The sequence below is a fragment of the Carettochelys insculpta genome, chromosome 29, assembly GCF_033958435.1.
Source record: "Carettochelys insculpta isolate YL-2023 chromosome 29, ASM3395843v1, whole genome shotgun sequence".
Lineage (NCBI taxonomy): Eukaryota > Metazoa > Chordata > Testudines > Carettochelyidae > Carettochelys > Carettochelys insculpta.
Window position 1 is genome coordinate 15,602,660 of NC_134165.1, and position 19,994 is coordinate 15,622,653.

Below are 19,994 nucleotides of genomic sequence, written 5' to 3' on the forward strand. Positions count from 1 at the left end.
TTTCTTGGTGGGAGGGTGTCTTGTCATTTTTGGGGGTGGGGAGGGAATCAGTGACTAGTTTCTAGCACTTCCCGCTGTCTGTTCCCCCTGGGATTGGTGCGCTGCTCTTTTTGCCCTCAGCCATGAATAGAGGCATCCCACGTGCGAGCTGCAGGGCCTGCGTTCCCATCTAGACGCCTAACGGAAAAGGCCAGTCTTTCAGAAGTGCTCAGCACTTTGGCCCTTAAAGCGCAAATCCGGCTTTGGCCGATTATGTAAAACTTTGAGCAGCCATAAAGGAAGGGGAGAACCCAACTCTTCTTAAATTTTATCTCCTTCACAACGTGTGCAGCCTTGCAACTCCTGCATAGCTCATGGTATGCGAGGGGCCCAGGCCTTGCGGGTATTTGTTCTGTATGGTGAGTCCTTTTAAAGGATGGGGCCTGGGCTTGAAAGTGGGACACAAACTCTAGGTGGAAAAAATGTTTTCTAGGTTTCCTTACCTTTGAGTAAGAAGGGAAAAAAAATAAAAGGTGAGACTGGTACAAAAAGCTAATTGGCTTGCGAAGGGGGGGTTCCCTTTTTAAGTTGTGGTGAGAGTTTGGTTTGAATCGTGAGCAAACGTCTTCTGGCATCCTTGTCCGCAGTGCACCTCGCATTCCCTGTGGAAAAAGAGCACACGGCACGGAAGAGAGAAGTCACTAGTGTTTCAGGTGCTCTTCAGCTCCTGATCTCAGTGTTTGCTGTATCAGCTGAAATTGTCCTTAGGCTTTATCCAGGTTTCTTAGTGATCCTGTAAGAGAGCAGAGAGTCTGATGTCCTGTGTGCTGTGGCGCACCTGGGCTGTGATGGCAAGAGTAGGCATAAGTGGAGCAGGAGGCCCTAACTTAAGCTGTGTCACCACATGAACTTATACTAAACTTTCCTCCTGGTGGTGGGGAAAAAGGCAAAGGTGTGTCATGCACTGGGAGCTGGAGTTAATATTCCCTGGATGTCAGGCGGTGGCTGCTCTATCTTGAAACACTTTCTCGTTGCTCTTCTGCATTGTCCCTCTCTGTGAAAGTTACCTGGCTGCCTCACCTACTGAATGCTGCGTCTGGCAGAGGAGGCTACTCTGTCACTTTCACGCAGTGTGCACTGTAACACTGCTGAAACTGGCAGAGCCTGTCCATGCATGTTCCAGTCTTCCAAATTACATTGGTCCCCCTATTTCTTGAGGAGGTGGGGCTGGAGAGGGTGCGTGAAGCCTCCGCAATGAGAGAAGGGAGCTCTGCTTGAATTTTCCATACCACAGGGGTGAATCAGCTCCCTCTTTGGCACAGGGACACTGAGGCAAACCAAGTGTGAAGATAACAGCCCTGCCCCGATAGGACTCCATGCTGCTTCCCCTCCAAGCACCTGTGTGGTCTCAAATTTTCCATTCCTTTGGGGAAGTGATGGGTGGGGAGGATGTCTGCAGGGGAGGGAGGGAGGGTAATTTAATACTATTCTGAACTGGTGAACTATTTATAGACTTGGGACACTGTTTTTAAAAAGATCCGTGTTTGCTACACTTCCATGGTAAACTCCCTTCTTTCAAGACATGGCTGTCTGGGACAGACACAACTGGCCTGAGCCTTCAGAGTCCGCCACTCTGGAATGCTTGACAGCATGCAAAGCTATTGGTGCTTCCTGAGATCTCTGCCTCCTGGCAGACTGTACCTGGTGAGGTTCTTGGGGTAGGTGGGAGGTACAACTGCACGATTGCTAAGCTTGTTTCTTTCTGCTCTTCTCTGAAACTCACATGGGAGTCAAATGCTACTTCTTTTTTTTTTTTCAAGCCCACATCAAGCCAAAGAGCAAAGCCAATGTGTTTTCTGATCTCACACTCAGGGTCTGCCTTGTGGTTTCAACCTGACCAGTTTGGGTTTTTCCCCTTCCTTTCCACTCCTACTGTTGCCTGTCTCCTGGTACCCACTGCATCCTCTGCACGCCACCGACCCCTGCCCCACCACAAAATGTGATAACTTCCTGCCCACCATGAAGCAGGGTAACTAATTTGGCTACAGGTATTTGGGATCGTGCTGTCAGGTGCATTCTCTCTGTATTTATCCACATCAATAAAAGTTAAAGGCAAAGGAGTCAAAATTCAACTGTGTGTGTGTGGGTTTTTTAACCTGTAATTACAATAAGCATGAAGGGGGGAATGTAGGCTGGCCTAGAGGTTACAGCATAGGCTTTCTAGTGTGGAGTCTGCCCTAGGCTGTGTGGCTGTTCCTCAGATTCTCATATTGAATGGATATTGGAGTATTGGCCTCTTGTTAAGATGCCTGGAAAAAAAGGTAGTGAGTAATCTACAAGAGGGAAACCCCTCTCTGATCTCAACTGTTCTGTGTGCATATACAAAAAGCAGGGAGGCATCTCCAAGCCTGTGATGGTACACAATGGCAGTACTGTGTTCGTAGCTTCTTGTGCATAATTCACTCTTCAGCTTGCGTTGCAATGAAGGATGAACATCGGGCCAGGGAATGGAACTCCAGAGTTACAAGGTTCACAGTGAATAATAGTCACCCCTTGCTCATGCATTAAACAGCTGGAATTTGCTTGCCTCCCAGTGACTCTGATAATGGTTCAAGATGGCTATTTTGTCCAGCGAGGCATGGTTCCGCAGCCAGAGTTGTTCTGAAACGTGTTTAGTTTGGCTGAGGTGGTGAAGTCACTGCCTTTAGCATCTTTGTACCTGTGCGAAAGGCTAGCCTGGTCTTCCTCCCCAAAGCTAACCTGTCTCGGTTCCCCCTGCCCTGCAGGTCTGAGGCGAGCTAGCTGGGCCCATATTACTGGCCCTGGGGGGTTGGTGGTCCAGTTTCGTCGGAGCCAAGCAGAGGCTGGGTGTTGAGGCGTGGAAGGTAGAGGGACAAAGGCCAAGTGGGGCCCTGTCCATAGAGGGCACTGCTGAGCCAGGAGCAACAGAGGAAGGGAGGGCTATCACTTGTTTCTGCACTCATGCCTGCCCTCTGAGGCCATGCTGCACAGGATCACGTGCTAGCCTTCTGCCAGGGCCTGGTGGCAGGCAGGCGCAGAACCGCTCTGTGCCTAGCAAGGAGGGGCTGGGGATCAGCCCCAGTGTCCTGAGTAAAGAAGGGGCTGTGCAGCCAGACCGTAACCATTTAGTCTGGAAGGGTGTGATGGAGTTGAAGGATAGGTGTGTGTACGTGTGCAGGTCACAGAGGGTGTGGAGCTCCTGCTGGGGGTAACAGATGACAAGGTGACACCTCTGGGCTACAGACAAAGGAGGAGGTGGAGCCTGTGGGGTTTGAATTGGAACTGGGCGTTGGAAAGCAGGGAGTCTGGGCTGAGAAAGACAAAGGAGGGGGCCCGGCTCCGGCTCCAGCTCCGGGGGCCCCTTGGGCTTCTCTCCCTGACATGGATTGGACTGTCTCTGCCAGCTGTACTGACTCTTCTGTGTGACACTGTGTTCTGTCGGCTAATAAACCCGCTGTTCTCCTGCTGAGTGAGAGTCACTCCTGCCTGCGTACGGGGTGCAGAGCTTGGGGACCTCTGAACCCCATCGCAAAGAGTTCTTGCAGGTCAGGAGCAAACCAAAAGCACAGAAGGGAGGGGAAAGCCATAGCGCAAGATCGTGGCAAGATGGCGAAGGGGCAGCTATCAGAGCAACTAGAAGCAGCTAAACTTGCTCTAGAGAATGACCATGCTGGCTCATACCAATCGTACATCCAGCTCAGTATCTCGTCGTCTGACACTGGCCAATGCCAGGTGCCCCCAGGGGAAAAAACAGCAGAGAATCAAGTGATCCCTCCCCTGTGGCCCATTCCCCGCGTCCGGCAAAGAGAGGCTGGGGACACCAGTCCTGCCCTTCTAGGCCAATATCCCCCATGGACCAGTCCTCCCTGAGTTTATCTAATTCTTTTTTTTTCAATCCTGTTACAGCCTTGGCCTTCCCAACATCCTCAGGCGAGGAGTTCCACGGATTGTCAGGGGCCTCTAATGATGCATTTCCTGAGGCTTGTCCTTCGGCCCGGGGGGCGCTGGGCAGAGCTGGCTGACAGCGTGGACAGCAAGGGAAGGGAGGCCCACAGACCTAACACATCCTCTCGAGTCAGGAACTGGACCTCGCTTGGCCACGTCCAGCCTCAGCTTCTCTCCGTCTGCAGGCATTACTGTGTGCGTGGGGAAGGGGCCACATGGCCCATGCCTGCGGGCTGGGCAGCTTCAGCACCAATCCAGCTAGTGGCGCTTTGCGAGGTGGGCAGCAACACATGATTCCTCTGCTTCAAAATACACCGCCAGCTCCTCCCCCCATAGCTGTACCCGCTCCATCTCCACCCCGTAGCCGTACCCTCCCCCACTCCTCCCATAGACGTACCCTCCTCCCCTCCCCCCACCTCCTGTTCTCCCATAGCCATACCCTCTACCACATCCGCCACCTCCCCCCATAGCCGTACCCTCCTCCCCTCCCCCATAGCCGTACCCTCCTCCCCTCCCCCATAGCCGTACCCTCTCCCACCTCCTCCCATAGCCGTACCCTCCTCCCCTCCCCCCCACCTCCTGTTCTCCCATAGCCACACCCTCTACCACATCCGCCACCTCCCCCCATAGCCATACCCTCCTCCCCTCTCCCATAGCCGTACCCTCCTCCCCTCCCCCCACCTCCTGTTCTCCCATAGCCATACCCTCTACCACATCCGCCACCTCCCCCCATAGCCGTACCCTCCTCCCCTCCCCCATAGCCGTACCCTCTCCCACCTCCTCCCATAGCCATACCCTCTCCCACCTCCCATAGCCGTACCCTCTCCCACCTCCTCCCATAGCCGTACCCTCCTCCCCTCTCCCATAGCCGTACCCTCTCCCACCTCCTCCCATAGCCATACCCTCCTCCCCTCTCCCATAGCCGTACCCTCTCCCACCTCCTCCCATAGCCGTACCCTCCTCCCCTCTCCCATAGCCGTACCCTCCTCCCCTCCCCCATAGCCGTACCCTCTCCCACCTCCCCCCATAGCCGTACCCTCCTCCCCTCCCCCCCACCTCCTGTTCTCCCATAGCCACACCCTCTACCACATCCGCCACCTCCTCCCATAGCCGTACCCTCCTCCCCTCTCCCATAGCCGTACCCTCTCCCACCTCCTCCCATAGCCATACCCTCCTCCCCTCTCCCATAGCCGTACCCTCCTCCCCTCCCCCATAGCCGTACCCTCCTCCCCTCCCCCATAGCCGTACCCTCTCCCACCTCCCCCCATAGCCGTACCCTCCTCCCCTCCCCCCCACCTCCTGTTCTCCCATAGCCATACCCTCTACCACATCCGCCACCTCCCCCCATAGCCATACCCTCCTCCCCTCCCCCATAGCCGTACCCTCCTCCCCTCCCCCCCACCTCCTGTTCTCCCATAGCCGGACCCTCCCCCACAACCGTACCCTCCCCACGTGACCGTGCCTCCAGGGGGCTGGCCCTGGACACACTGACTGATGGTTCTCTTTTCCAATGGCCGTGAGCAGGTCGCCTCCTTCCCGTTCTCGGATTGGTGGCGAGCTGGACCAATGGCGCGGCGAGGGCGGGCGCCGGCCGATCCGCGCGCGGGCGAGGTAAGATGGCGGCGGCGTTTGCTTGTGGGGCGGCAGCGCCTCCCCCCCCCCCCCCGCGTCGCAGCAAAATGGCGGCGCCGAGGGGCACGCGGCCGGGGGGGCGGGATGGCGGTGCCCCCGGGGGCTCTGAGGCGGAGCCCGCTCTGCCCCTCCCCCCAACTCCTGCCGGGCCTGGAGCGTCCCTGCCCCCGGGGAGCCCGAGCCCCGCAGCGCCGGTGGCGCTGAGGTGGGGGGGTCCCCCCGGGCTGCCACCTTCCTGCCGGGGCGCCCCCTGCGGGAGCTGGGCGGCGGGCCTCGCGCGTGGGGAGGGGGCGCCCCCTGCGGGAGCTGGTCGGCGGGCCCCGCGCGTGGGGAGGGGGCGCCCCCTGCGGGAGCTGGTCGGCGGGCCCCGCGCGTGGGGAGGGGGCGCCCCCTGCGGGAGCTGGGCGGCGGGCCCCGCGCGTGGGGGGGGGCGCCCCCTGCGGGAGCTGGGCGGTGGTGGGGTGCATCCGGCTGTGCCGCACCACGGGGTTTGCCCCAGTCCCGCTCAGTTACCGCGGCGCGTCTGTTGCAGGCGCTGGCATGAACAGGATCCGGATCCACGTCCTGCCCTCGAGTCGGGGGCGTCTCACCCCTGTGCCAAGACCCCAGGAGCCCGCGCCGTGCGCCTTCGCTCACCGCCAGTGTTCCCAGCCTCGGCTGGAAGGGCAGGAGTTCTGCATCAAGCACATCCTCGAAGACAGGAACGCTCCCTTCAAACAGTGCAGTTACGTCTCCGCTAAGAATGGGAAGCGGTGCCCAAATGCGGCTCCCAAACCTGAGAAGAAGGATGGGTACGTGCTAGTAAAACTAAAGCCCCCTGGCAAGAGTATTTTGTCGTGGGAACAAGTATCAGCGAGGTAGCTGTGTTAGTCTGTAGTTATGAGAACAACAAAAAGTCTTGTGGCACTTTATAGACTAAAATATTTTGGAGCATAAGCTTTCGTGGGCAAAGACCCACGGGTCTTTGCCCACGAAAGCTTATGCTCCAAAATATCTGTTAGTCTGTAAGGTGCCACAAGTCTTTTTGTTGCCATGGGAAGGGTTTGTCCTGTGGCGAAGGCACACAGAACTTATGGGCCAGGAGTTCCAAGTTTTAGTCCTCGTCAGTGCGTTCTCATTATGGGACCTTTAGCAGTCACTTCTCTGCTCTGAGTCGCCCTTTAGCTGTCTTCAAAGTGAGACTCGTAATCCGCTGACAGACGAGTTAGACGTCCATTAATGCATTGAAAGTGACTGGAGATCCTTGGGTGAAAGAAGCCGGAGAACTGTCTAGTGTTTATTTCCTGGTGGTGGTGTCACAGTAAAACTTTATCTTCAGTTGTCATAGCATTAGTTTTGACATAGCAACACTCTCTGAGCTAACAAATATCTGAATCCCAGGAGCTCTGAGTGGGGTCTTCATGAGATACAGATGTTCAGGCCTTTGCATGTAGGTCAGTAAAAATTCTATGTCCCATTTTTGTAAGAGTGAGGCCTAGGTCCATATCCTTTGCCCAAGAATCACTTCCTCCCCTCACCTCACTGCTAGGCCATGTAGCTGCCACCTTCCTGACAGAGGTGACTGTCTTTCTTTGGTCGCACATATGGTTTGTAAAGCATTTAGGGTCCTGTAGTATACTAGGAACTGTATAAGTGACTGTCCCAGTTGCTTAAATGTATCCTTGTGTCAGAGGAGAGACATGGAGACTCTTTTTCTAAGCCAAGGGCCACTCAGAGCTTTTTGCTTCATTGCTGTGCTTGCCTTGCTGGTTGGAAGCTAGGGATTCTGCAAGCCATCCTGCATTTTTTGTTTTGTTCCCTCAGGGTGTCATTCTGCACTGAACATGCCCGCAGGAACATGCTGGCTCATCAAGCCCAGATAAAGAAATCCAATCCTGGACCTATGGGTGAGACTCTTCTTTGCCAGCTGAGCTCTTATGCGAAGACGGAGCTGGGCTCCCAGACTGCAGAGAGCAGCCGCAGTGAAGCTAGTCGAATCCTAGGTAAGAGATTTTTGAATGAATGAGAAAAGAGAGAGGAAATTTGGGGAAGCTGCCTTTTGTGGACCTAAAATATAAGCGGAACCAATAACAAAGTCACCCACTTAAATCCTGGAAATTAACACTTCCAAGGGATTTGTAGTAAAAAAGCAGGAGAAAGGTTTAGCTTAGTGGTCTGATCACTGGGCCTGGCATCAGGATCTCCTGGTGTGATCTACCTAGTTAAGGCACTTCACCTGTTTGGACTTAAGTGTTCCCCTCCTGTAAAACATAGAGCAGTGTGTGCAAGAGAAGTTATTGAGTTAATAAACATCTGTTGAAGTGCTACTCTGTGTCTTACTAGAAGAATCGTTTTACTATTTTGGCTTGCTGGTTCTGTGCCCTGTACAGTGGCGCTCAGCCTGCCCAGCATACCGGATCCTTTGCAGGAATCTGATTTGTCTTGCGTACCCCCAGTTTTCTTCTCATTTAAAAACAACTTGCTTCCAAATTTAGACATAAAAATAAAGAAATGTCACAAAAGGCTATTACTGAAAAATTGCTCACTAGCTAATATTTACTATGTATGTAGTTTATAGAAAATTAATTGGACTATTAAGATTGTATTTCTGTTTCAAAGTATACTATCTAGAGCAGTATAAACATTTTCTTGTTGTACTGACTTTGCTAGCGTGTTGTATGTAGCCTGTTGTAAAACCAGGCAACCGTCGAGATGAATTGATGCATCTCTGGGAAAACCTCTGCGTACCCGTGCCTGAGAATACTGCCCTAGCAGAAGGACACAGTTAGCGCCAGGAGGTACAGCTTCTGTTCTGCAGGGTCAGTTCAGCAGGGAGTGGGCTGGCAGTTTTCAGCTGACCACCCATGTTTAACTGGAGACTTTTCCATTCAAACTCTGGCACTACCCATGCTGTTTTCTGTTTGGAAATTGGGTTGTCTTTGACATGACCTGTTTGTCTCTTGAAGAGTTTGATTGTCTTCCCTCCTGCTGCCGCAGTCCTGCCAGGTTCTTGGCTGTGCTGTGCCTGAGTAACTGCTTTCTGGACATGGGGTTGAAAGGCCTGCCCCTATAATGGGCTTCTTTCCTTTCAGATGAGGACAGCTGGAGTGATGGGGAACCAGAACCTGTGACAGTAGATCAGACATGGCGAGGGGACCCCGATAGTGAAGCTGAAAGCATTGACAGTGATCAGGAGGACCCTCTGAAGTAAGTGAATTCCCATCAGTGGGACAGGAGGGGCAACTTGCTGCTACAGGGTAATAAAGCATTTAGAGCGTCCTTAAGACACAGATCTAGGAAGGGAAATGGCCTCTTCAGTAATACTCCAGCTGAAAATGACAAAAGGTGTTTCTCATGAGTTACACCATGTGCTGATCTCCAGAGAGGGGCAGGAGGACGTTCCCCTGGTGAGGTGTGCTTGAGAAGAAGCTGTTGCCTTTTTTGTGAAGTGTCTGGTTTTTAGCCCTCACCAGTGAGTTGGGTGCTGGGCTAGGTGGGCCAGTGGTGGGCTGGTCTAGCCTTTGAAGTCTGACACCAATGCAATGCTCCATATTATGGAGGGTACGGAAGAAAATCCTGTATTGCTCCAGCATGACTAGATCGGTCTCCTGTCTCTCTAGAATTTAACCACTCCCTGCCCTTAGAATCTGTGGAGCTCACTGATTGGTAGGTAGCTTCACCCTTGCAGGTGTGCTGCTCTAGGCTGCCTTTTCTCAGGTGCTACATCAGGACTGTTGGCTAGTGTCCATGAAGCTCATGTCTCACTGCCACTCACTCATGACCTGTTTGTTACAGACACGCTGGCGTGTATACAGCGGAGGAGGTGGCATTGATCATGCGGGAAAAGCTGATCCGTTTGCAGTCCTTGTACATAGACCAGTTCAAACGACTCCAGCACCTCCTGAAAGAGAAGAAGCGTCAGTACTTGCACAGCCGGAAGGGGGAGCACGAAGCCATAGGCGAGTGTTGGCCCAGAAAGCCGAAGCACTGTTACTTCTCGGACTGCAGGGCATAGTGTGTGTATAAGCCGCATGCTTCCCTTTGGTTGCCTGGCAAAGCCTCTTCATGTACATGTAGCATATATTATACCGGCTTGATAGGCAAATAAGCTATGCCAGCCAAAGGTTTTGGTGCTGGTGTAACTGTATCTTCATCGAGGATTTTGCTCGTATAGAAATGTTGCTAGAAATCATGTCCCAGACTTAAGATATGTTTACGCTACGCTAGGGATCAACCCACTGAGCATCAATTTGTCATGTGATTGAAGCGCTCCCATCAGTGCTGGTATTCCAGCAAAACGAGCAGAGTAGCCCCTGACGACTTTACTGGGTGTAAGGCACTGTGGGAAGTATGTCAGTTTGCAGAGCTGAAGTACACCCATTACACTGCTGTACTACAGAAGTTCCTCTTGTAGATCTGTCCTGTGTGGGGTCTGAGGACTTCCCCTGCAGACACATCACAGGACCCATTTTCTGACAAGCACAGTAGACTGCCATGAGCAGCACTATTTTATAAAGCGGTGACTGGGTGAACGAGTCCATGGCAAACAGTCAGGTAAATGCAAAGTTAAGAACAATTGCATCACAGCATCTGCATTTTAATAAACTTTTAAAATAACCCAGGAAGTCCCCTTTGGAATTATCAATAAGCCAAATCAAATTGCAGTTCTGATTGCAGGCGTTCATAAGCTGTAGTCCGAAGGCAGGTATAGACCCATCAGCAGTTTGACTATTTACCTAAGGATTCTTTCTCTACCCTTGGAGTTGTTGTGGTAAGCTATTGGAAGCTGCACTGTGCTATTCAGACGCTTGCTAAAGGTGTAGTTCCTACCTAACCACAGAGCTCATTGGTACCTGAATGTGGAGGTATTCAGTACTGCTCTAAGCAAGGAGTCAGCAGCTGGAGGCTCCCCACAGCTGGCTGAGTTGTCTGGCCCCCTGCATAGGAAACAGACACACAGTCTCCTTTAGTAGTGAACAAAGGAGTCCTCTTCACATGGAGGCGTTTTGTTGACTCTGACAAGGACGCTGCCACAGTCTGGGCAGTGTCATGTAATGCCGATTACCTTCTGTCTGTCTCCCCCAGGGAGCAGCCTTCTGACAGGCCCAGAGGGGCTTCTGGCCAAGGAACGTGAGAACCTGAAGCAACTGAAGTGTCTCCGGCGCTATCGGCAGCGCTACGGCGTGGAGGCCCTGCTGCACCGCCAGCTGAAGGAGCGTCGGATGTTGGCCACTGAGGGTGCGGCCCAGCAGGTACTTTGTGCTGGGCAGGGAGGTCGCATCTCTGGCCTGTTTGAGTTCCAGACTCACTCAGCTCCCAGGTCTCCTCTCCCGCCCTTGCTCATGGGGATCGTTCCAGCAAGCTCCAGGTGGTTCCAGCCCTGCCAGATTTCCCATTGTAAAGCTCTGGCTTTGTGGACATGTACATCAGCCATTGGTGCTCACTCCTGGCAGATGCTTGCTCAGTGAGTGTGGAGTTTGGTGCAGCTGCTTTTATTAATGGGACAGAAGTGGTTATAATGTGACCCCAAAATGTAGATCTGGAGAATTTTTCCCTTTAAAGAAAGGGGCGCAGGGAGAGAGGGTAATAGGAGTAGGTTTGTGTCTCTTGTCCTTCAAGAGAAGTTCTCTTTTGTAGGAGAGGGAGAGTTAAACGTTCCTCGGGAGCCTTGGGAACCCACACGTAGCCACTAGTGTTGTGCCCGAGAAGCCAAAATTGAATGGATTGATGTGGTTGTTCCTGTCAACGACATAAATGTTAGACTGGAATTAGAGGCTGGGACTGATTTTAAACGTCCTTGGGTGGTGGCTCAGCCTTTCCATAACGACACCTCCCTCCTCCGCCGCAGTCTCAGAAGGGCAGGCTGGTTCTTAACCCTCTGGCTGAGAATCTGTGCGGTACCAAACTTCCTTCCTCAGAGCACTGGGAACGTGAGCTGCTTCGGAGTCTGAACTCTTCCCGGCAGCAAGGCTCACATCCCTGAGGTGCCGCTACCCTTGAACCTGGCTCTGAAGCTGTGTGGGGCAGGTCTCTGGGGTTCTGATCTGTCCTCTGGGGCTGCATTGCAGGCACACACGACTCGCTCCAGCCAGCGGTGCTTGGCCTTTGTCGATGATGTTCGATGTGCCAGTCAGTCTCTCCCAATGACCAGACACTGCCTGACTCGTATCCTTATCTCCTCCCAGCTGTATGGGGGTGTGTGTGTGTGTGTGAGAGAGAGAGAGACAGAGAGAGACTGCTCCAGGAGCAGGAGGTACACTGGGGTGACTGCTGTTCTGATCTTCCTTTCTTTTGGCCCTGAATGAAGGCCATTGGCTTGGTGTAGCCATTGGTTTCAAGCAGGAGCCTAAAGGAATGCCTTCCTGTGGTCTGTTGGCTGTTCCAGGGCCTCCAAAGGGAACAGCCAATTCAGTTGGAAGCAACAAGCAAACTGTGGAGGGTCACCAGACAGCCACAGGCTGATTTCCAGCTGCGTTACACTAAGATGGAAGTAAATTGGTCTTGAACTCGTATAATGTAATCCTTGAAGAATCCTGGCTGTGGATGCTGGTAAACATCTAGAACAAGGACGTATCGGGCGGAGGCTTTTGTGAGCTAAGAATGAATCTTAGTGTGCCTCGAGCTGCCCTGTTTGTTTTATTTGAATTCCTTGCAGGGTGCTGTTTATTCAGGTGTACTTTTTCCACTGACCAGCGAGTCTCATGATGTCTCCATGGCATGTTTGTCGGTGACTTCTGAGCATGTGTGCTTGGCTTGCGTATAAAATGGTGGCCTGTCCCTGTAGATTCTCACTGGGTTCTCTCCAGTGCCCAGATCTCCATTGTAACAGGCCCTGTTCTCTCCCCCCGATATACCCATCCAGCATTGCACTAACTGCAAGTGGAATTTGGGGCTGCATGCAGAGCTCAGGTTTAGCAGTTGCAGATGACATGAGGCAGAGTAAACTACAGCATCCTCTCCCAGAATCATGGTGGCTGAGTGAAGCTGGCATCAGAGGAAATTGTGAACCTTTTGTTACTCAAGTCAGCAGATCTGTGCCCAAATATACACAGGGAACACGTTTGTCGGACAGGAAGTGGCCATTGTTTCTGCACAGTCACGGTGCACTGTAAAATAAAACACCCTTACGTTAAAACACCCCTTAAATGGCGTAACGTAGGGGACATGAGCAGGCCAGGCATTGAAAGGCCTGTACAAGACAGGTCTCCTCATGTCTGATTCATTTCTGTTTACTGACACAAACAAGATTCTAGTTTGGCCAGACCTACTGAGCTGCTAGGCAGAGGAGAACCATCTGTAATCTGTTCTGCTTCATGCAGTGTTGGTAGACTCCTCAGCTCTGCTTGGGTTTCAGGAACCTAGATTGTTGGTAATGAGTCATGAAGCAGACAGAATTGAGCTGGACTCTCCTGTTCCAAGTGGGATTGGTGAGTTTGATAAGTTGTGTTCTGACCTGTAAACTAAACACTTGATCTGGAGTTACTGGGAGAGGTTAAAATCTGGAGCCCCATCCTGCTGTTTGTACAAAGCCTCTTTTCTGACTCGAGTCTGCCCTGGAGCCTCTGATTAAACCTAGACTCTTCTGGTGTCAGCTCAGTGCTGAGTCTTTTAGTTCGAATTGCTAGCCGCTTTGTCTGACCCAGAATCTTGCTGGGGGTACCAGGGGATTCCTATGTGTGCATCCCTGGTGGATTTAAGAGGAAATGGTCCACTTTAAAAAGGGAGTGAAAAGCTGTTTCAGGTCCTTTGCCTGCATTGGCATTCCCTGCCAGTTTGTGCTTTACTATCACTCGGCTTTTAATATTTTTCTCTATTGTTGCCTTTCATTAAAAGAGATGCAGTGCACGTAACTGCACAAAGGTCTAGAAACTAGTTATTGTTCTGTGCCTTGACTTTATGGGTGGGCTTGATCTGAGACACCTTAAACAAGCCCAGTTTCTCCAAGAGTGCTGAGCACCCCATCTCTGACAAGCCAGTGAAGCACCCAAGTCACTAGTCGTCTGAGGTGGAGTGCTGTCATTTTAAACTGGACAAATGGGGGGAAAATGTTGCTCCAGTTTTTCACTTACAAAGAACTCCCATGAGTACGGTGACAGGAATAGCCACAAGCTGCTCCCCAGGGTGCGATTCTGTGTGCTTTAAGTGGCCTTCAGTGGGGGATTGTTCTTATTCGAGGTCTAGTTCCGGTAGCGGGAGAGTGGCAGTCCTCGGCTGCTGGAAAGCCTTAGAAGTGGGCTGCCATTGGTGTGTGTACGATTAAAGGCAGGACATCCAATTTATGCTCTTGGCAGGAAGCGATTTTCCTCGGGGTGCTTGGAGGTACGTGGGGATGAGCAGCCGGAATGAGAGTGCCCGGTTTGGAGAAAGCTGTGTGCGCGTTGGAGTGAACACGGAGCTCTCTACTGTTAGGGTCTGTGCAGGCGCTTACGCTGGAGCTGCGATTGCGCTTGCAACAGCGCACATCGTGGGTCTGGGTGGGAGAGCTTTACCAGCATGCAGCTAAGCCTCCCAACCCCCTTTCCCTCCCCGACGGTTATCGGTAGTATCCCTGTTTTGTAGTTGGGTGTGCACACATGGACACGGTCACAGAACAGGTAAGGGCTAGTACCTGGTCTTGAGTCTGTGCTTTGGCCTCTGCTTTCTGTCCCAGGACAGAGACGCCTTTTGGTAGCTGGTTTCTCCACCAGGCTCTGTCTGTTCCCCTTGACTGCATCTTTCCAGATATTTGTCAGGACGCCAATCAGACGTTGTTTAAGCTGTGCCCAGGGTTGAAGGATGCGCCCTGCAACAAGCCGGTTCCTGTAAGCCTCTCTGAGAGTCCCTGCTGTCCGCTCCATCTCCAGCTGCCACCTCAGATGTATGTGCCCGAGCAGGTGCTGGCTGTTCCCGAGGAGCTGGGCGCTGCCCCCACGGATCTGTACTTGAGCACTGCCGAGCTGCAGCCCACAGAGAGCTTACCCCTGGAGTTCAGCGATGTAAGTGGGAGCAGCTACCCAGGCAGCCTTGTGGGCGTGCAGACATGTCTTCCAGCGCTGCCAGTGGGCAGAGGGGCGCTGCTGTCACCACTGTGTGCTCAGGCCATGGCAACATCTGGTGAGGGGTCAGGTGCTGCAAAGCTACAGAAACCGATGCCTTTGCAAAGCATAGTACCAGGTGTTTCCGAGAAGCAGGGGAGCACGTATAGTGCTCTGTGCCATGGGCCGTCTAAGTAGCTAAGGCAGAGATCCCCTGTCCTCAAGGAAAGAGCTCTGGGGTCTCTGCTCGCCACACAGTGTAAACAGGGCTTCTAATTTGGGGTTGGGGGAAGAATTCCTGCAAGCTCTGGACTCGGATTACAGAGCTGCCCGCTCACTGGAGCAGTTACGAGTGGGCACTGGGGGTGAGCCGAGGCGTTTCCTGCCACTTGCCTAGGGTGACGAGACAGCAGGCGTGAGAAAACGGGACCTGAGGGTACAATTGGCGCCTCTCTAAGACAGAGCCCCCAGTACTGGGACGGTCCTGGTAGTGTCGAAAAGCTTGGTCTGCCTGCCACTGGCCTTTCGTCAGTACCTCTGCCAGTGCCTTGGGTGCGTTCGAACCACGGAAGAGAGAGCCGCCTCCTGTGAGGTGAGAGAATTCAGAGGGCTTGGGGTGGCGTGTAGGGGGTTAACCTACTGCCCCTTTGGAGCTGGGAGTCTAAAGCCATACTTAGGGACTTTTTTTAAAAGCAGCTTTTTGCATCCATGCCAGAAGGAGCGCGAGGGCCTTAATCCAGGGGTTACAGAGATGTGCCGCATGTGGGTTAAGCCTCCATCTTGAAAAATCCGAATGAAATGTATTTAAACAAAAATACTCTGAATGAGACATGTTGTGCTGTCTACATCAGATATCACCCAACTCCCTGTCCACATGATCCCCAGGCAAACTGTCGGGACCACTTAAAAATTAGCTGGGCAGAAATGGTGAGAGAGCCACCTTAACCCCAGGAACCGTAGAAGCCTCTGTATTTAATACAGGACACCACGTGCCTCCCGTCCAGTGACACGAAAGCCCCTGAGTGCTCATTAGGAGTCTAGGCAGCTGTGCAGATGCTCTGCCACAGAGACCGGAGCTGGCACCCATTAGGGTCAGTGCAGCTTTTCAGTGACTTGGGTGGGCATTGGGTCAGGGCCTGTGCTTGCTTTGCCCTGGGCTGGAGCGGTCGCAAGTGGGCATGGGGATGCTGCATGTGCACAGACAGTCTTTTCGGGAGGGCTTCTCTCGGGTCAGAAACGTGCCAGAGAGGTGACTGCTCTCTTGGCCTGTGCAGGGCACTGATGGCTGCTCAGACAGGAATTCAGTGGCTGCCTCTCTGCTTCTTGCTGTGCTGAGAGCTGGGCATGACGGCAGACTGGGTGGGTTTGGAGCACCCATACTAGCCTGTGTGAGATAAGCAGGGGTCTGCTGTGCCAGAAGCATGCAAGTGATCTGAGACCAGGCCTCTCCGACTGGAATTCATTCTGCCGTTAAGGGCCCCCAGGGAATCTTTCCATGCCCTTGCCGGAGAGGACTCAGCTTTGTCAGACACCAGAGCCCCGTTCCACATTTTATCTTACAGTACAAAAACCTCCCGTAACAGTGGCCTCTGCCCAGTCCTGGCCTCAGTGTGGCAGCATTGGCACCAGCACATGCAGCAGGCAGAGCAGCAGTGCAAGGCGGCGTGGAGGAATAAAACAGTGGGGTGTGGATAGGTTTTTGCAGTTGTCTGTCTGGGCACCCAGCGGGAGCTCTACTGGAGTGTGATAACCTGGGTAGGGCCCAGGAGTCTCCTGAGAGATGGAAGTGAGCCCCTCGCCCAGACTAGACAGTGGTCGGTCACGAAGGGCTACTGATCTCAGGGTCCTCAGACTTGTTGTCAGTGGAAGTTAGCATTTCTGTCCCAGATTGAAGTGCTGCTGGCGGGCGATGGCTTAGCGTGCTGCACCCAGCGCTCTACTCTCTCGGTTTTCAAACAAGTGAAGGCCCAGCCCAGGTGGAAGATGCAGAGGGGCTGGGATAGGGTCATCCCTGCCTCCCTTGCCCTCTGGGTGAGGCTGTTTCTCTAGCAGCCTAGTGGGCTTAGGATCTGCTCCAGCTGGTAGCAGGGATTGCTGGGACTCTGCTAGCATGGCTGCCCCCTTTGGATGCACCAAGGACTTGGCGACTCACTGAACCCCTGCAGTGGAGTTCTGGGTGCCTGGCGCTTCCCATGTCAGACCCACAGTCTTTGATGTAAATGGGTAACATGGAGAGGGGTTCCACATCTCGCCTCTGTTTCCCACGCAGCCCCTCGAGCCCTGCCAGTGGGTGTTTCTCTTGCAGGACTTGGATGTGGTGGGAGATGGCACGCACTGCCCCCCTTCCCCTCTGCTCTTCGACTGCTCCGGGGCCGCGCAAGATCGCTCTGTCAGAGGTGCTGCTGCGGCCACTGTCAACGCACTGGACCACCAAGACCCTGCTCAGCCAGGTGGCCCGACCCAGGTGGCCCAGCTGGAGAGAGGGAGCTCTTCTGGCCAAGCCGCCGTGCCGGCTGTGGAGTCCCGTGGAGCACCTTCTTCCCAGGTACCACGCTGGGGAGTGCGCCTGGGGCTTCCAGCTGTGCAGCAGCAGCAGTAAAGCAGAGTCACCTCCAGTGCTCTGTGATGCGTTAATGAGGCACCAGCGCGTTGCTCCCCTTTAACAAGCTGCTGGGTCAGCACTAAAGCTCCATGTGGCTGCTCTGCCAAGGAGAGCCTGGGCCTCACTCAGCCCAGCCATGTTACGCCCTGCCAGGGGTGAGTGCATGTTTCTGGGCACTTGCTAGTTGCTTGCGAGGTCAGGAAGGAGCCTGTCCTTTGCGCGCCCTGGTTTGGGTGGGGCGAGGGGGAAGCAGACAGGATACATGTCTGAGGCCCTGGGGTGTGGTCTGTAGTGAAGCTGGGAGCCAAGGCTGTGCAATGAGCTGCTGCGGTAACTCCTGTCTCCCATGTAGTGATTCCAGAGGAACGTTTACTCCATCGCTGGCTTGTTTTTTCCCTGCTCCACACCCCCTCCCCACCCCGTGCTCCCAAAAGCATCTGGCTCAGACACAGCTTATCCAGGAGATTGCTGAGGCTTCTGCTTCCACAGCCAAAAGGGGACTCCGAAAAGTGGCAACCTTCCCCTTCTCCCAGGAGCTGAGCAAGCTGCTCCAGCTCTTCCCAGCCTGGGGAGCGGATTCGCCTGGCAGTCCTGAGGTGCACAGGTGTCAGGCCCTGAATCAAGGCTGCTGGCTTGCTGTAGCCATTGGTCTCAAGCAGGAGCCTAGAGGAATGCCTTCCCCTGGTCTGCTGGCTGTTCCAGAGGCTCTTGAAGGAACGGCCGATTCCTTTGGAAGTAACAGTCTGCAAGGGGAGGCCTCCCCAGGTGTGCAGCGGAGGTGGGGGTGCTGCCGGACTGGAAGTGTTGGGGACGACATCTCCTCCTCCAGCCTGCAGCTCTTCTGGGGGCAGCACATCATGCCCCTGTGCTGAATGGTGCTCACGCCCCTGTGTGGGGCTGTCAGCCAGGCCCTGGGATTGTGACTGGATTTTCTGTCTTTAACAGAGTCACCTGCAGCCTGGAGGGGGTGGGCCTGGCCCAGGGGGAGACAGGAAGCTGGCAGGAGCTAAAGCCTCCACCCGGTCACATGGAACGCTGGCAGCAGCCAATGGGAATCCAGAACCAGGCTCCATCAGCTGATAAGATCTTGGATTGGAACCGGACACTTCCGAGCCCTTTTTCTTAACCGCCCTCTCGTTGCCCTGTGCGTGACATACATGTGGTTGGTGGGCTGGTAACAGCACTTGCAGCTTTGACACCCTTTTCCACCCGAGAATTGTGGCCAGGCCAGTGGAACCCGAGAACGGCGAAATGTCTGCCCAGAACCCTGTGTGACAGGTTCCGGTTGGTTGCTTTCCTGCCAGACCCTCCCCCTCTTATTCAGTTCTGGTCCCTTTTGGTAAAGCCTGCCAGCGGCACAGCTGGCTATGCCGGCTGTTCCCAGGCAGGGCGAAGAGGCATGGACAGGGCGCAGCAGCTCCTAGGATGCGTGCGCAGTTAGGGAAGTTGTGATGCCTGCATGCAGAGGGGGAGAAGTGCCAGACAGGTAGGGACTGAACAGTCTGCGTGGATTGCTTGTCAGGGATGCAGAGCTAGGCAGAGGGTGGCTTGTTCACTCTGTAGCACCTTGTAGTAAGGCAAGAATGTGTCCGAACTATATCCAATTCTGGTGTGCAGTGGCTGTCGTGCCTCTGGCACGGTAAGCCTGCAAGTCCATGCGTGATCCGAGCTTTAGCTGATGTCCCAGCCCTGCGGGGGGCTAATCGTGTGTCAGACCGCAGCGTTGAAGTGTACTGTACGTAGTTTCCAATGGGGGAAAATTCCCAGCCATGCCTAAAACAAAGCAGCAACACAACCAGGCAATAAAGAAATCAGATGAAAATAACGGTCTGTGTGTCTCCTCCTGCCTCTGCTGCCACAAAGCGCATGGAGATCCTCCACCGCGAGAAGAGGTAAAAGGGTTCATACTACTGCCTGGAATAAGGGGCCTCGCTTACATTCAGGTGGTGAAGGAGCTGATCCTGTGAGCATTGAAGAAGCAGCAAAAACTCCTGCTCTTGGAGACCGTATGTAAATCAGAGCGTGAGAACTCGGAGCAGAAGCTCCTGCAAACCTGAGATAGGACTGCTGTTCTGGGAGCTGCTTGGCTGGTCATAAATAGTGTGCGTGTGCAGGGTGGGGGCGGGGGACCTAACGAACCTCCCTCTTGCCAGGAAAAGATGCAGCTTTACGCAGCTTGGCCCCGTGTGACTTGAGAGCAGCCAAACGCGAGAGGTTGCAGGGGCACGTCGCCCTCTGTGTCGGGCCATGGGATGGGGGCGGGGGGAGTCTGTGCAATGAGAAGTATGTGGCCACAAACCTCCCAAGCCTCACCCTGTCCACTAAAAGTACTTACTGGTGGTTCACTCCCTCCTGTTTGGTGCCTCTCACGAGGTGCAACCCCAGAAGCTGCACTGCGGTGGTGTGGTGAGCGCGGCGCCTGCGTAGCCCTGCTCTGGGCAAGGGCTGCCAGCCTTTCCCATTACAAATCTCCTTTTCTGAGGGCAGCAGAGCTCAGCCTGGGAGCCAGGGTGCGAGGGGTGTGTGTGGTCTCTTCATACCGGTGACTGAGGGACGATGTGTGTTCAACCCACTCCGGCATTCGATTTGTGTTTCCTGAGCGGCTGCGCCTAGCAGGCCCCAGCCCAGGGGAGCCATTTCTGCCCTGCTCGGCTGGACTCTGGCTTCCTTCTGTGCGTGGCTGGATGCAGAGGTTAGCCTGTTCCTGCCCTTAGTGCGGCCCGTGTGCGACACAGGCCCGGCTCTGCCGGTGATTCAGACAGTGCCCCGGTGATGGGAGAGGAGGCAGAAGTGAGGCCTGTTCAGCAGCCTTGCTGGTGGTC

At 54.1% G+C, this 19,994-nt stretch overlaps 1 protein-coding gene and 2 non-coding genes across 3 annotated transcripts; all 3 read left to right on the plus strand.

Moving 5' to 3' along the window:
* Nucleotides 1-4,206: 4,206 nt before the first annotated feature.
* On the plus strand, nt 4,207-18,997 carry KANSL2 (KAT8 regulatory NSL complex subunit 2). Its single transcript, XM_074979587.1, has 11 exons — nt 4,207-4,221; nt 5,470-5,556; nt 6,110-6,368; nt 7,381-7,559; nt 8,649-8,763; nt 9,352-9,519; nt 10,646-10,808; nt 11,625-11,721; nt 14,278-14,531; nt 16,876-17,115; nt 18,118-18,997. The coding sequence occupies exons 3-11, from the start codon at nt 6,118-6,120 to the stop codon at nt 18,250-18,252; spliced, it is 1,602 nt and encodes a 533-aa protein (XP_074835688.1). The 5' UTR covers nt 4,207-4,221; nt 5,470-5,556; nt 6,110-6,117; the 3' UTR covers nt 18,253-18,997.
* Nucleotides 11,848-11,983, plus strand: LOC142003484 (small nucleolar RNA SNORA2/SNORA34 family). Its single transcript, XR_012642837.1, has one exon. It is a non-coding gene; the product is annotated as a small nucleolar RNA SNORA2/SNORA34 family (small nucleolar RNA).
* LOC142003485 (small nucleolar RNA SNORA2/SNORA34 family) lies at nt 17,781-17,916 on the plus strand. Its single transcript, XR_012642838.1, has one exon. It is a non-coding gene; the product is annotated as a small nucleolar RNA SNORA2/SNORA34 family (small nucleolar RNA).
* Nucleotides 18,998-19,994: the final 997 nt, after the last annotated feature.

What these genes read in the sequence shown, in the direction of transcription:
- KANSL2 (XM_074979587.1), top strand. Translation starts at nt 6,118, where the DNA reads ATGAACAGGATCCGGATCCACGTCCTGCCCTCGAGTCGGGGGCGTCTC. An exon ending in TACCCCTGGAGTTCAGCGAT is followed by an intron (nt 14,532 to 16,875) that starts GTAAGTGGGAGC and finishes TTTCTCTTGCAG; the next exon opens with GACTTGGATGTGGTGGGAGA. An exon ending in GTGGAGCACCTTCTTCCCAG is followed by an intron (nt 17,116 to 18,117) that starts GTACCACGCTGG and finishes TGTCTTTAACAG; the next exon opens with AGTCACCTGCAGCCTGGAGG.